The sequence below is a fragment of the Schistocerca gregaria genome, chromosome 1 (assembly GCF_023897955.1).
Source record: "Schistocerca gregaria isolate iqSchGreg1 chromosome 1, iqSchGreg1.2, whole genome shotgun sequence".
NCBI classification, from domain to species: Eukaryota; Metazoa; Arthropoda; class Insecta; order Orthoptera; family Acrididae; genus Schistocerca; species Schistocerca gregaria.
Window position 1 is genome coordinate 955554608 of NC_064920.1, and position 16727 is coordinate 955571334.

General features: G+C 34.8%; 2 protein-coding genes across 4 annotated transcripts in view; one reads left to right on the forward strand and one right to left on the reverse strand.

Moving 5' to 3' along the window:
• The window catches only part of LOC126276214 (spermine oxidase), a 74067-nt gene extending 70156 nt beyond the window's left edge, over nt 1-3911 (forward strand). Inside the window, exon 6 of the mRNA XM_049977257.1 lies at nt 2847-3911. Coding sequence (XP_049833214.1) covers nt 2847-3032 — 186 coding nt within the window. The 3' untranslated portion in view covers nt 3033-3911. The remainder of the gene's footprint in view (nt 1-2846) is intronic.
• A 4053-nt stretch (nt 3912-7964) lies between these two features.
• Nucleotides 7965-16727, reverse strand: part of LOC126276230 (protein CREBRF homolog) — a 106989-nt gene continuing 98226 nt past the window's right edge. For all 3 annotated transcript variants that reach the window (XM_049977258.1, XM_049977259.1, XM_049977260.1), the window contains one exon: nt 7965-16688. In XM_049977258.1, coding sequence (XP_049833215.1) covers nt 16579-16688 — 110 coding nt within the window. In that variant the 3' untranslated portion in view covers nt 7965-16578. The remainder of the gene's footprint in view (nt 16689-16727) is intronic.

Consider the following 16727-nt stretch of genomic DNA (forward strand, 5'->3'; position numbering starts at 1 on the left):
ACAGACTGCACATTACAACACCAGACCTGAAGACGATATGCAATGCAGACTGAAACCAATAGTTGGTAATAAAAGTTGTGATCCAGATATTTTTATTACACATTATCAAGTTGCAGACTGATGCATTGAAAAGACTGTCCAAAATAGCTGTGCTCCACACTAACATTTAAACACATATGCGGCTCATAGGCTGCTCAAGCTCTTACTAAGTTACCCAACCAAGAACAACAACCTACTCCCTCCTCAAATATCTCATGTGACTGATGTCCTTAATCAGAATAATTATTGCGTGCCTGGCCACCATTCCAAACATAATTCTGTGCAGGTTTTCTGATGTTCTAAATATGGACAAAATATGTGTTTGAATAGTAATAACTGAGTATCATTTCATTTTATTTCTATCTGAACAGAAGTAACTGAGTATTGTTTCATTTTATATCGATACCATTGAAATATTACATTCTGCACAAACCAGAAGGGCGATTGCTAGTCAACCAACCATATGTATTTTCTCTTGCTGGATTTGCACTGCATTGTTGAGATGTCTTCCTTGTAAATGTTAATCCACAAATTTCATATTAAATGAACATAATAATAAAAATAATAGCATGAACAATTCATGCATTGGTTGACCTTTTCATGTGACTGTGGAGAACTTTTTGTTTTGGCACTCATCAATAACTAATAAGATGTATTTTTATTCAAAATGAATAGATGGTTTTTTTATCTGTATGTCAAATATGCTCATTTTACAGCTGATTTCAGGTGCTAACAGACAATCTATTATATGCATTTGTAGCGTGTCTGTAGATTTTGTTGTTGTCATAAACGATTTCTCATACAGGTGTTAATAATCCCTTACATATTCCCAACATACTGCTGGTTGGAACCGTGATCAATATACTCAGACCGAGCGAGGTGTCGCAGTGGTTAGACACTGGACTCGCATTCGGGAGGACGACGGTTCAATCCCATGTCCGGCCATCCTTATTTAGGTTTTCCGTGATTTCCCTAAATCACTCCAGGCAAATGCCGGGATGGTTCCTCTGAAAGGGCACGGCCGACTTCCTTCCCCAATCCGATGAGACCGATGACCTCGCTGTCTGGTCTTCTTCCCCAAACAACCAAAACCCAATATACTCAGAAAAAAGTATTTGTTTTGGTCTATAGTCATACAGTTTTATTTAGTTCGCATACTGGCTACCGGTTTCAGTAAACAGGTGCTCCCTCGGCATCACATTTGTTTCCCAAGTCGGTGTGTCAAAACTCACACCTACATGGTGGTGGTGGTGGTGGTGGTGGTGGTTAGTGTTTAACGTCCCGTCGACAACGAGGTCATTAGAGACGGAGCGCAAGCTCGGGTTAGGGAAGGATTGGGAAAGAAATCGGCCGTGCCCTTTCAGAGAAACCATCCCGGCATTTGCCTGAAACGATTTAGGGAAATCACGGAAAACCTAAATCAGGATGGCTGGAGACGGGATTGAACCGTCGTCCTCCCGAATGTGAGTCCAGTGTGCTAACCACTGCGCCACCTCGCTCGGTCACACCTACATGAGAAGCAAATGGGATGACTAGGTGTCAGGGAAAGCCCGAGGATGTACTTATTACTGAAACTAGTAGCCAATAGGCAAAATAAAGAAAATAGGGACTATAGACCAAAATAAATACTTTTTTCTGTTAATAACTTCAATGATAAGTATGGTACGAACATGGTAATAATTTTATAGCAATTTTCTCTTTATTGTGATTTTAATATTATCTTTAAATTTCCTGTAGCTCTTTTGGAAGCGAGTTTAGTGTCTTGGTGTGTGTGTATGTGCGCGCGCGTCTGTGTGTGTGTGTGTGTGTGTGTGTGTGTGTGTGTGTGTGTGTGTGTGTGTGTGTGGGCGCGCGCGTGTGTGGGCGCGCGCGCGTGCGGGAAACATTCCATGTGGGAAAATATATATATAAAAACAAAGATGCTGTAACTTACCAAACAAGAAAGCACTGGTATATTGATAGACACAATAAAAAAAACACACACACACAAATTTCAAGCTTTCTCAACCCAAGGTTGCTTCACCAGGAAAGAGGGAAGGAGAGGGAAAGACAAAAGGATGTGGGTTTTAAGGGAGAGGGTAAGGAGTCATTCCAATCCCGGGAGCAGAAAGACTTACCTTATGGGGAAAAAAGGACAGGTATAAACTTGCGCACGCTCTGTGCGCGCGCGCGCGCGCGCGCGCGCGCCCACACACACACACACACACACACACACACACACACACACACACATCCGCATCTGCTTGTGTCTGTGTATGTGCAGATGGATTTGTGTGTGTGTGTGTGTGTGTGTGTGTGTGTGTGTGTGTGTGTACGAGTGTACACCTGTCCTTTTTTTCCCCCCAAGGGAAGTCTTTTCGCTCCCGGGATTGGAGTGACTCCTTGACTCCTTACCCTCTCCCTTAAAACCCACTTCCTTTTGTCTTTCCCTCTCCTTCCTGAAGAAGCAACCATCGGTTGCGAAAGCTAGTAATTCTGTGTGTGTGTTTTGTTCATTGTGCCTGGCTGCCGGCGCTTTCCCGCTTGGTAAGTCTTGGAATCTTTGTTTTTAATATATACACAGACACAGGCAGACATACGTAAATGCAGAGATGTCAGTCGAGGCGGAAGTACAGATTAAATTAAAAATTCTTTTAAATTAATTAAAAAAGATATTGTTAACAAAAGTATTTTTTGGGCAATTTGATGTACATTATTGTACTGGGTGTACCTTATTGACAAAAACTAATATTACATTGATATCGATGACATTTCTGTAACAGGCTGATAACTATTAAGCTTCTGAATAAAACTTATTGTTGTTGCAGCCTGTACTTCTCTTTGCTGGAGAGCATACGCACAGCAGTTTTTATTCAACAGTTCATGGTGCATACCTGACTGGTCGGAGTGCAGCCCAAGTGCTACTTGATCCTGACTCTCCTGAACAATTAATAATGCAGTGTGAAGGAACAAGTGATTTAAGTTCCTGGATTCAGGGTATCTCTCTAGATTGATGTATTGAGTGAAACTCATATACAGCCGCTAGATTGAATGTATTAAGTGAAATTCATGTACGGCTAAGCATTGTGTAAATATTTTTTTATTTATTATTTGTGTGTTCATTTCGACAGTGGAGCAGAGTTGCCAAAGCCATTTTTGCCACAGTTTGAAGAGATTTGATTTTCTGAGAATATTTTGAGTCACAGGCCCGGGGATATCTGATATGAATCCAGTCAAAACTAACTAAAATGGGACCATTGTAGTCTAAAAGGCTTTAATTGAAAAGTCACTGGTATGTAATGACTCATCAGCACATAGTGGGAATTTATTACTTATTAATAAAAATATTCTAGTGTTGTTAAAAAAATCCGCACTTTTTACAATCTTTTGTGACACAATTTATATCATCTGAAATTAATTTTATTTTATGCAGTTACTAAGTGTGTAACTGCTGGTTATTCTATTTTGAGAACATTTAATTTTTAATTAAACTTATTATTCTTTAGCATGAGCAGCAGTACATGACAGTGTGCAGATACTTTCTTGTATACAGAAAAATGACTGATGGTGAAATTACTGCAAATCATTTAACATTTTAAATGAAACTTAACCTTCAGCTCTTCTCATTATAGTTGGTCTTGCCAAACCAAAAATTTTCAGTGAGTTCTGTTTTGTCTTGTCTTTTTACAAAGCTGAGAAAGATGATGTGTGTAAGAGTTTATATGGTTGCATCAGAAATGTTCAGTGTGAATAGAATACTTACGTGCACAGTTTAGTGTCTTACCATAAAAGTTTCATTTGCGGCTTCAGCATTCAAAATATGTAAAAGTAGGTTGAAACATTGCAGCATTTACCTTGGCCACCTGTGAAATATATTAGATGCTTCTGACGTATTTAAGGTGATTTTAATTCTATTATTTAGAAGATTCATTAACTTTGTTTTTGTAGATTTTTATTTGTAACACAATCTGTGCATATGTGGATGCAATCTTCCTTTCTCATAATACACCAGGGTAGCTGTTTGACACGCTATAATGAGTGGTGAACCTTAAAACTTTATATACGTTTTTTTTAAATTTTTGTGGATCCACATGGTATTATGTACGTACCTTTGTCATAACTTTCATTGCTTTCACATAATAGTAATTAAGGTAGAAGTAATGTGCATTTATTATGAAATGAGTTCTCATGCTTTCACATCTAACACACTTGACTATAGAGTACAGACTGAAACCACTACCACCATCAGAAGACACTAAAAGCAGTGCCTTTTGAAGCAACTATCCGTCTTTGCCATGTGTACCATTTAGTTGTAGTTGCTGCAGTTCTTTCTGCAGATAACACTTTCTAATAGGGATGTTCTGGGTCTCCCTCCTGATTTTTCCTTCCAAGATGTTTTTTATGAAGTAGTTGTATCAAATTATGTCAATTTAATTTTGATTTTCTCCTCTGTTTCGTATTAATGAATGCCCTTAGCTCTTTAATTTGTTCACTAGATTTCCTTTTGGTTTAGGTTGTTTTTTTATGGCTCTCTTCCACATTCATATTTCTGTTACTTCTGATTTATAGTTCTCGTCCTTTTCAGAATCTGCTTAAACTACTGTAACGTCAACAAATTGAATACAATGTATTTGTTTACCATTAATTTCGATCCCATTGGCACTGCCTTTCCTCACTTGTATTGCATTTTCTATAAATAAATTATATAAGTAAGGAGAGGGAGGACTGTCTTGACAGACCTCTTCTTATCTTAGTCTCGTTCTTAGTGCCACTGATGTCTATTTCTGTGCTCTGGTTTTTGTATATATCAATCCTTTGCCTTTCTAAGCCATTCTGATTTTATTAAGTGTTGAACCAATTAGACAGTAAAACAAAAATAAGTTGTTTGGGGAGACAAGGTAATTAAGCCCTGTCAAGTAGCTGAAGAAAGAGGAGTTCTAAACTGAAGTCATATAAAAACAAAGATGATGTGACTTACCAAACAAAAGCGCTGGCAGGTCGATAGACACACAAACAAACATACACACAAAATTCAAGCTTTCGCAACCAATGGTTGCCTCTTCAGGAAAGAGGGAAGGAGAGGGAAAGATGAAAGGATGTGGGTTTTAAGGGAGAGGGTAAAGAGTCATTCCAAGCCCGGGAGCGGAAAGACTTACCTTAGGGGGAAAAAGGAACAGGTGTACACTCGCGCGCGCGCGCACACACACACACACACACACACACACACACACACACACACACACACACACACACACACACACACACACACACACACACACCCATCCGCAAATACACAGACACAAGAAAATGTCTGCTTGTGTCTGTGTATGTGCGGATGTGTGTGTGTGTGTGTGTGTGTGTGTGTGTGTGTGTGTGTGTGTGTGGTGGTGGGTGTGTGTGGGCGCGCGCGCGCGCGCGTACACCTCTCCTTTTTTCCCCCTAAGGTAAGTCTTTCCGCTCCCCCGCTTGGAATGACTCCTTATCCTCTCCCTTAAAACCCACATCTTTTCGTCTTTCCCTCTCCTTCCCTCTTTCCTGAAGAAGCAACCATTGGTTGCATAAGCTAGAATTTTGTGTGTTTGTTTGTGTGTCTATCGACCTGCCAATGCTTTTGTTTGGTAAGTCACATCATCTTTGTTTTTAGATATATTTTTCCCACGTGGAATGTTTCCCTCTATTATATATATCAACTCGGTATACACAAATAACAGATGGTCTAAGCTCAAGCTTTTAAATGCAAGTTCCTTTTCTTCTGGCTTAGTATGCTTGGTTTAGAAAGTGGAAAAAATATTAAAGGCATACCGGTTTTTCTTTGAAACGGAAAATCAAAACAAGTACAAGAGAAACATTTGGTGCCATGGGCCAAGAGAGAAATGAAGAGATTGTGGAAGAAATAGTTTGTTTTAATCTCCTTGTACAAAGTTTCCATTGTGGGTATGTCTTAAGTAGCTACCCAGCCCATTATTGCCTTGAAACATACAGCCACAGGTAATTAATGACTTGTAGAGCTGTATGCGGTACGCTTTGTGAGGCTTGTATATTTGTTGCATGGTTTGTCTGTGATTGTGAAATCAAATTGCACTAAGAACTGTTTATTAGCCTCACAGATGTAACCTTCTGCAAGTTCTTTTGAAGTTTGTGAATTGACTTTAGTCAGCTTCAAGAACATTTAATTTTTAATTTCTAACATATCAGTATGCTTCTATAACGTCTTGAAGTGGAGCACAGTCTGCCATAAAGGAATTGATGAGGAAACTTGGTGTCATTCATACACCGTAAATATCCCATTCATTTCAGCAGATTTATCGAACCATGTGACACAAATATAAATGGGATTTCTTATTGTTCGTCTAAATGTGAAGAAAAATCATCCATTATTACCAAGGTAACTGTGACCAGGCATGAGAAACTTATGCTCAACAATTTCAGTAGGTATATGAACTACAATATAGAGCCCAAATCAGACAGTTATTTGCTTTGCAGTTATTTGACTTCTGCTTTGCCCACAACTATCACTGTAGGTAAAAGATGTTTAATTTCAGATGGTAATGATTTTATATATTTCAGTAGGCATGAACCAATTTCTGAAGAGCCATGTGAGGCAATATTTTCATAACACATATACGTGCTACAGTCATATATTCCAAGATTAAATGTCCAAAATTGTCTCTTGTAGTAAATAAAATTGCTTGATAGCATTGGAGTTGGCATTTTTTTTCCTTTTTTTTAAGTTTGCAAGTAATTACATGTGCTGAGTCTTCTTTCATTTTCTGTACACCTCCTTTCTTACTAGCTCTTGCTTGATCAAGTCGTCTTAGATGGAGCTCCTTCTTTAGCACTAAACTGTTTCTTTTAATGCTTTGATTAAATTTTTAATCTGTTACAATTATGGCAGGTGTCACTTTTTAGGCTATAAAATGATATATTAAATTCTGAATTGAACAGTTTACAATAAATGCAGACCTTGACAGACAAAAGATTTTTTTCCTTCACACACTTTTCAGTATAAGGCCCATGCATTTTTGAGACAAATAATTCCTGTGACAGGTATTTCCTATGAGGATTATGTTTATGAGAATAATGTCTTGTGTAATTAGGAAAGCTTTTTATGTGGTTTCTTTTGGTTCCAAGGCACTCTTCTGCAAATTTATTTCGTGGAGCATGTTTACTACATTCATCAACAGAAATAGGCCTTCCACACTTGATTTGCTTAGCACAGCTGTGGTAATGGGTAAATTGACAATTACTTATAGTTAGTGTCTTCAGAAAGAACTCCTTACACACTTACTTATGATCCAGGTTTATCACAGTACTTTGTAGTTTTGACTTCTTACAATTTAATCTCGGGTGTCTTTGTTTGGTAGATGAAACAAATTTTACTATAAGGGATGTTTGTTGTTGCCAAGAAACAGTGTTCCATACTTTTCATGGATAATTACTCTTGTCAAAGATTTCTTAGCATAGTTTTTTTATTCACTTCATAACCCCAAATTTCTGTTTTCTTGAGTTGCTAAAGGACATGGTTTTACGCAAAATTTTTCAGCAGTGGTTTGGATTTTGTCATTAACTTTTGTTTCTAGCTTGCTTTGATCTTCAATTTCACCTAAAGATGATGCACCTGGCTGGAAGTGAAACCACAGCACTAAACGATATATAAAGCTAAAACCAATATAAAAATCAGCTTTATACATAAAACACACTTCATAATCATTTTGGTGGTGTAATAGGCTCAATTGAATGTGAGTGTACCTTAAAGCATTTCAATGATGTCAAAGGTATCAGACAAAATTTTTGATATATAGTTCTCGTCCTTTTCAGAATATGCTAAAACTACTGTAACATCAACAAATCAAATAAATGTATTTGTTTATCCTTACTTATGATCCTATTGGCAGTGCCTTTCATCACTTGTATTGCATTTTCTATAAATAAATTATATAAATAAGGAGAGGACTGCCTTGTCGGACACCTCTTCTTATCTTCGTCTAGTGCATTGACATCTATTGCTGTACTCTGGTTTTTGTTTAGACTGAGACTCAATCTTTTGTCTTTCCACTCTGTTTAATTTTGTTAACTCTGAAACCAGTTCCTTAAAAAAACAGCTCAGAATCTGCCAGAAAAGGTGTGTGAACATGGTAGCTTCATTTACTGGTCTACGTCCACTTACAACTTGCTAACAAGTCCACTGGATCAATTTGTTTGCTCTCGGATCTTTAGTCACACTGTATGCATCTATTTGCATGAATAGCTGTTAGTCAGTTCCACAGAGCTCATACTCCACCATAACATTTGAGTTGTTCTATTCTCCTGATGATTGTTATTTTGCTTGGCCTTCTGGCGCTTGTACCGAAAGTCTGTATGTCATTACAGTTGTCATAGTTCCATTTGTTAAGCATGCAGAGGGCCTTTGCTACCTTGTTTTCATTTTACCTTAGCTTTTATTGTGGTGTATTAGCAAACAGTACTCTGGAGATGTGTGTAAAAGAAATGACTGTTCTAGTTTTGCAGTGACTCAAAAGAAATATGTAGCATTTGCTTTTGTGTAAGCAAATAGTGTTAATGTGCACAAATTTTTCTAGGAAGAGTGTACTGTAGTTTTTATTTAATCATTATGTCAGAGTACCTGGAATCACGATTTTTGTAACTTTTCATAGGCTATAATAAGTCAGCCATAACATGCACTTTGTCATTATATTCTTTTATTGTAGAAAATTCGAATTTTGCTTTTGTAACATAACATGTACATAAGCTGTTTCTAGTCATGTATTTCAATTCTGTAATGTAAAATCTTTAACCTAATAGTAAAATCCTGAAAATCAAATTATTTCTGTACACATACATCCATAAAAAAAAACTACACAAACATTAAGAAAATTGTTCATCTGTAATACTTATGAAATTTAACAAAAATTCTGTGAAAATAAACTGTAAGCAATACACAACATTGGGAAACATGTTAACACAAGTGGTTTAAAAACGATATGTTTCAAAGGTAACAGTGATTTATTTCAACAGATGAAAGTTGCATATACAAAATGTTTGCTATACATGAATTATCACATTAAAAAAATGGAAGTGAATTTCACAGTCAATAAAAATGGTACTCTTTTGCATGTAAAGGCATTACAAGTATTGAAATAGTTAACATATCCATATACAGATCAACAAAAAGATTATGAGTAACAAACATCAGACAAAGTAAACATGCAACAAAAACATTTTTATTTTCTACCAACATAATAGTGGGCTCCTCAGTACATACACACATAAGATAATTTCAAAGAGGTTATTATATGAGAATGGCACAATAATCTGATGGATCTTTAATTTAAAAAATGTGACTGCACTCTCCACAATATATATATTCTTTTTTTTTCCTTTAGGACGAAGTAAGAAAGGGATAATGTTGGCTTCACTAAAATTACATTTGCTATACTAAATATTTGCATGAAGGAAAAAGAATTCAGTTTACACTTTTGAATAAAAGGTGGACCGGGATATGAAAACCCTTATTTCACTGAACAATGACAACAAAGAAATAGAAGCACTAAACTAGAATGAACATTCATTTTTATATTCCAAAAGCACAGCCATACACATATTTGTTTAACATAATTTTCAGGGCCCTGTTACAAAGTCCTGGTTTTACAACACTTTTCATGTGATACCACTGCTAACTGGGCAGGTCATAAATGAATTATACATAGAACACACATATACATGATAACGTACAGTGAAGAAATGAAGACACTACAACAACGTGTTGCAAAAGAAAGTTACATATGTGTAAGTGGGGTTCAGAAAACTTTTCCATTGTACAAGGCAGACAGAAACACAATTAATGGATTAAAAAAAACAGGCAGGGAAATACGGTAAATACAAAATCCACAAACATTTGGTTCCGGTAATGGACAAACCCATTCTTCAGATCGGCTTTTACCAGTATGTTCTTGAAAAATTCCTCTATTTTCAGATATACTGTTTTAAGTAATATACCCACATATAAAGTGGTTTCTTCCTATAGAGACCAACTGAACACGTAATTTCCATAACATCATATAAAAGTACAGCTTTAAATAAACATTGATTCACTTACTGGTTCTTGAAATGTATATTTGGCAGGTCACTGTGACATTATACCTCAAGAAGTGGCTTTTTGCCTTAAAAAAAAGGGTGGTTGTAATAATAAATTTAGAAAATTGTATTTCAGTTCAATCTGTAGTTGTACTCATAAAAGAAATTTCTGAAATGCTGTGTCTACCTTTCCAGTTTAATTTCATTACTCTGTGCTGTGTGTTAACACCACAGTTTTTAATGAAAATGCCTGTGACACTTCCCATAGCAATACTGAAAAAACTACTACTTCATAAGCATGTAAATTACATGTATTATAAAAAAATTAATGAGCATAAGAAACTGATTTCAAATTTTGTACAATTATCAGGAACTGTCCACAGTTTTTATACTTCTGAAAGAACTGTCTTTGGAGTCAGCATTCTATGTTTAAAAAATTAGCTGGAACATGAAAATATTGCTATCACTAAGACCAGAATCATGTTTCAAGCACTCTGGAAATCAGATGTACAAGTTAACTTTTGGAAATATTGGCATCTGTTTCAGTTCTTAATGTGCATTATGGAATGTTAACAATTAACAGAGAAGGAATACTGCAACCTTTTGCGAGCTACTACTACTCCTAAATTGTGTTTCCATTTGTTAAGTTATTTAATAGTATTTCTATGATTTCAGAAACCCAAAAGCAGCACATTCTTCAAATTACATTCTGCTTTACACAGAATAAACATATCAACAATGTGGAATTTTGTTTACTGCCTTTAAATAAAGAAAAATGTTCAGTCATCCAACTCCAAAAGCAATTTAAAGACTAACAAAGAAACACTTTTTAGTGCTCGTTTTTCTCTACAAGACCTTGTTCGTTTATAAACACCAGAATGTATGTACTGTAGATGATGAATGAAATATGCAAACTAGAGGGAGAGCTGCTGCAATATGGTCCATTTGTTCATACAATTATTGTTTATTTTGGAACAGGAGAGAGAGAGAGGGGGGGAGGGGGTGATAATTTTACCAGACATCACCTACAGTACATGTGGTAATAAATGTCAATTTATATATATAATGTCTTAATTAATATCAATTTTACAGTTGTTACAACCCGGCTTCCCTGTGAAGGGAAGGGGGTAGCCTTGCTTCAGACAGCAAAGCAAAGCAGCCATATCCGGGCAGAAAGCCAAACAGGAAGAGAAAATTAAACTATTTTCTGAGGCTGAAAATAGTCCACACTATGTATCCCAGGAAACTACATACTACTTTCCTCACTTTCACTGGTTTGGCAGGATGTCCATCTTGACTTAACAGCACGTCTTACAATAATGGTCAACCGAAAAAGAACACTGAATTGAACTCACAGAAAATAGTAAATACACCTGTACCTTGAAAAATAAGTAAACTAAGCACAAACCTTCAACTGAATGTTATCGGTGTCTTAGTAAAAGTGGTTTGTGCACATCAAAATGTTGGCAGTCTTTGACAATTCTATCGGGCTGCTATTCTGACTTTTCAAACACCAATACATTTGGTAAAGCTTAAATTTCACACCGAGCAATTCTGTTTGCCAAATTGTGAACAAGATTGACTGAATCATGGAAAGTATGTACATGAATTATATTAAAGGAGGGAAAATTTATACAGGAGAGATGGACTCGGTCGTCAAAATTTAATATATTCCAGCACATACTAATTTATTCAAACAAAGTCAGTTTTCCTGCACTGAAACAAATTATATAGTTCTTAATGGAAAACACTATTCTAAAAATAATCAAAATTTGTGTGCTGCCCAAAAACACTCTCTGATACACTAACCAACAAAGTACAGTTGGAGGATTTTTAGCATCTTAAAATTATTTACTAATATTGGATTTCCTTTCAGGAAACACAAAGTATCAACAATATTCCTCCAGGTTCATAATAAATATAAGATATAACATAATCAGAGCTCACTAGGTGCCTAAAGAAATTCCCTTAGTATAAAGACCTTCAGTGTTGAAATGGAATTTGCAGGTCATTTATGTTTACTACCAATGCACTCCAAAAGAAATAAGGAACAAAACATGTACTAATGAATAATAGTGTAAATACTGTGTTTTTGACCCATAAAACAGTAGTTCTCTTCTCCAGTATCCCAACCCAAACGTGTGTGTGTGTGTGTGTGTGTGTTTTGGGGGGTACCTATGTTAGGGATTCAGTGCTGATAATGCGCAAAAACAATTTTGCACAAATAAAATGTATGACCCACAAATGTGCTAAACGATGGGAATGAACAACTCGCAACAGAATTACTTGACAGAACTATAATTACCTGGTTTTCTGCATGTTGTGTGTTCAAATGTACGGATACCACAAATCTTTTGAGAGTAAAATAATATGTTATAAAAAATATAGTATGTCCTGAAAGTTCACTTCTCTAACACTAACCTCCTAAAATTATGCCAAAATTTGAGTAAAAATTACAAGACATTTCAGTTTGTGACTGGGTGAACAAATTAGTCTTCAAGTGAAAACTAATTGAGAAAAGAATTAGTGTCAACCTTAGAAATCTTGTGAATAAACTGAGAACTTATTTTGGTATATTGATGCCTGTATATTGCACAGGGATAATCAACAATTCAGAGACTGTCTTACACAGTACGATTTCCAGAAGTTTCTACCTACGCATCACCACAATAATGTGAACATCATCTACAAAAAAGCAAGTTCAATTTCAAAGAAATAACAATGACAGATGCATTTTCTGGATACCAACAGGAACAGGTACTCTAACAATCATATTCAATCAGCCACAAAAATGGGTTAGAATTGTACATGAAATGTGCACATATAAGGAAACAGGATAATGTTTATGGCTTCAAAACACAGCAGTCATTTATTACTGTTTAACAAGATTTTTGTACATGAAGGCAGTAAATTAAAATTTGTATCTATTTACATAACATCACAATTATCAGTTGTGCATTAAAATAGTTATTTACATAGCTGGCATACAATATGACTGAATAGTATGACTAGTTGACACTTTATAAAAATATGTTCTGGCTCTGAAGTAATACATAAATTTGACAAATACTACAGATATGGAGGCCATGTACGATACAAAGAATGTTAGCCGATTCATGTCAGAGTAAAAAAAAAAAAAATAATAATAATAATTTTAAAGCACACATATACACAAAAAACTTTCAGAACAGAAATAAACTTTTGTAAGTACTGTACAAACACATAAATAATGTCTCATTACATATAAGTTTACATGTAACAACAATTGCCACACTACAGAAATTATGTACACATTGGACATGTATACTTTTAGGAACTATTTATTAAGTTACTGCACAGTTTGTGATCAGCAAAATGCAGACAGTATAGCAGCATAAGAAATCAGCTTGATACTGTACCATATTCAGATAGCAATATAAAAAGAAGCAGTGCAAGAACCTTGTTGCTACCTTGCTAATTACAGATTCAACTTAAGAAAGAAAATATAATATTATAAATTGCAATTACTTTTCTACTAGAAAATTAAAAAAAAGAGGTCATTTATTTACAAATACTGAAACCTGTATAACACTAATAAATTCAGCTTTCTATTAGACACTGTTTCATAGCATTATCTACCTGTAAAATTCTGAAAATAGTGGTTTTCTGTAAAACTGTACAATAAATATTTCTTCACATTCATTCCTCTTACATCTCTCTAAATTTGTAAATCAATAATCTAAAAAGTACTAAAAAATATCCTTGCACATCTTCAAAATACGAATATATAAATACACACATCTGTATAGAATATCACAATTCACTATCACATTTTGTGAAGTCACACACTATGATGAAAAAATCTTAGTGCTACAACAGCAAACTGTACTGTTACAAATTACCTTATTATTCACTGCTCTTTATGCTCTGCCCAGAAGTAAGCAAAAACAAAAAGAAAAATACTGTTATAATTTCTCCCCATTCCCTGTTTGTGTCAAACTGCAGTAAAGAGCCAATTATGATACCCACAATGGCATTCATTTGCTGATATCACACCAATTTCACCTCTACTGGAATTTGAAATTATACACAATTATTCTAACTATTTAAAAAAGGAAAAAAAATAAGTAGCAAAATACAGTTTCCACTCTAGATGTGAAAGCAACTTTGAAATCATACATAAGTTTCCTTCTGTATCGTCATACTGTTAATTATCTACATACTACATGTAATTGCAAACAACCATTCAATCCTAACATTTATTTAAATGTCTTGTAGGTGATTTTTAGATGAATATTAAATGTTTACACACATAGAAGCAATACTTTTATATCCAAATGCCAATTTGCATTCCATCAAAATACTATTCCTGATACCTACTAGATAATGCTTCCCACAAATTTATACATATCTGAGAATATACATTACAATATTGATAAAAATGTATATGAAATATATTCACAGGGTATATTTAGCTCTATGATTATATAATTGTTCCACTGCAGAATATAGTTATCAAACTAACATTGAGTAATTGAATGTTATAAATTCTACTTAATCCTTCTGATTTCTTCATTATTTACTAAACACCATACATTATTTTTGTCCTTCCTCTTACAATCAAAAATAGGCATTTTTCTGCCTTTGCTTTTATGTTTTATTCTTAATGACTATACATGTCCCAGATATTGTGTATAATAGTTTCTTCTTCAATATTAGTCATTATTAAGAACTGCTCACTTAAAGAATTATCAAAAGAAGTAGTGAGAAAGCACTATATCGAACTGATATGCTAACTGTGATAAATGGGCAATACTGACACCTTAGCATTTTGTTATTCACAATGAGACCAACTTTGCAAGCTTGTTTTTAACAGTTCACGGTACCTGATAATAGAGAACAGTCATGTTTCGTTTTGTGTCAAAATTAACTTATATTTATGTCAAGTCATGCACGTGCCAATAGCTCAGCGTAATCAGTAAACACCAACATTTGAATTTAAAAAATTTTCTTCCAACACTCCATGTAAAACATATAGAAGCCCACATACGAAATACATATGACAACTATTTTTAGTGGCTGTCAGTCAGACAGCTTCATCTCAATGTGAAGTTAACAGTAGCAAAAAAAAAAAAAAAAGTTTATTTGCAATGCCATCATGTCAATGTCATAAAAATATGAAGCAAGCAAATAAAATGAAATACTGGACAGCAGAATTAAAATTATTTTCAATACAGTTGACTGAACAAGTAACACACTGCATACTCTCAATTTGGTTTAAATATTTTTGTATTTTATTGCACATCAGTCACAGTCACAAACTTCCATACTACAGAAAGTTGACCATTTTTGCCGTTCAGCATCTTCATATAATGCTAATGAGAGCAGGCACCACTCCGTAGACTTATAAGCTGTTTAGCTACTCCCCAAACTGAGGAAAACAACATTGGTTAGAACTGGAAATCAGGGGAAAGAAGAGCACTACACAGACAATTAGCTGAAGGGAAGATGGATTAATACTATAAATGCGACACTTTCTGCATCCACAAAGGAGACCTTGAAGTAGGATCTGCAATACAGGCTAGACACTGAGGGTAGAGGTTCAAGAAACATATATTGCGAAAAATCTCTTCTGACGGCATTCTCTTAAAGACAGGAAACTTCTAAAACTGAACATGTAACATGTGATAGTTACACATACCGTGCATTGTAGCTGTATCTTACATTCATTTAAAAATAAAGGAGTATTAAACAAAGTGAAGTAGTGTCTGAATCCTTATCAATAACTTGTTTAGCACAGACATCCATGTATTTGCTGAAAAGTAACTACAAACAAATGCTTCAAGATACAGTGTACATTTAACGCATAAAGCCATGGAACCTGTTCTCATTAAGGAAGCTTGAAGCTTTTGTAAAACAAAAGAATCACGGTTTAAAAAATTACATGAAACTGTGACTACGCTCTGTGCAAGAAAATACTGTAAACACATCATTATCCTCCAAGCTGGGCATGTTAAATAACATGTACATTAGTATTAACAATTTTAAAATTTGAGCATACATGCATGGAAAGCAGCCAAAATAGGTATTTATGGCCATTTTTATTTATTATGCTCAAGAATTATAGTCAAAAAAGTAAGCAAGAATTAATATACAGTTAGTGTCAATGTATATCTATCTATACTGTCTCAGGGCACAATATATTTGGCATTATGTGGGGATTATTACAATGAATATAATACAATTAGTAAGGAAACAGAGCATAAAAAGTTTTACATACAGCACAATATTTTTGAATCAGCACAGTGACACTAATTACTAAGTAACACTATATGTGTAAGAGCACTTTGGCCACTGTTTTTACATTACATTTACAATTACTCAGTAGTGGCCAAAGCTGCAGTACATAAAATGGGCATTGAAATTACTTTTTCCAGCATTAGCATAACACTTTTTATCATAATTATCGTAACACTATTGTCATCCATTTCCACGTACCTGGATACATTACATATGTATACTCTGAAGGTCATCCAGTCCACCATTTGGTACACCATTTTTCATTTTCTCCAATACTTTATTGACAAAGTCTGTTGTGTGACCAGCAATCTTGAATTCTGCATCAAACAATACATGAATGAAACAAAATGAGTCAA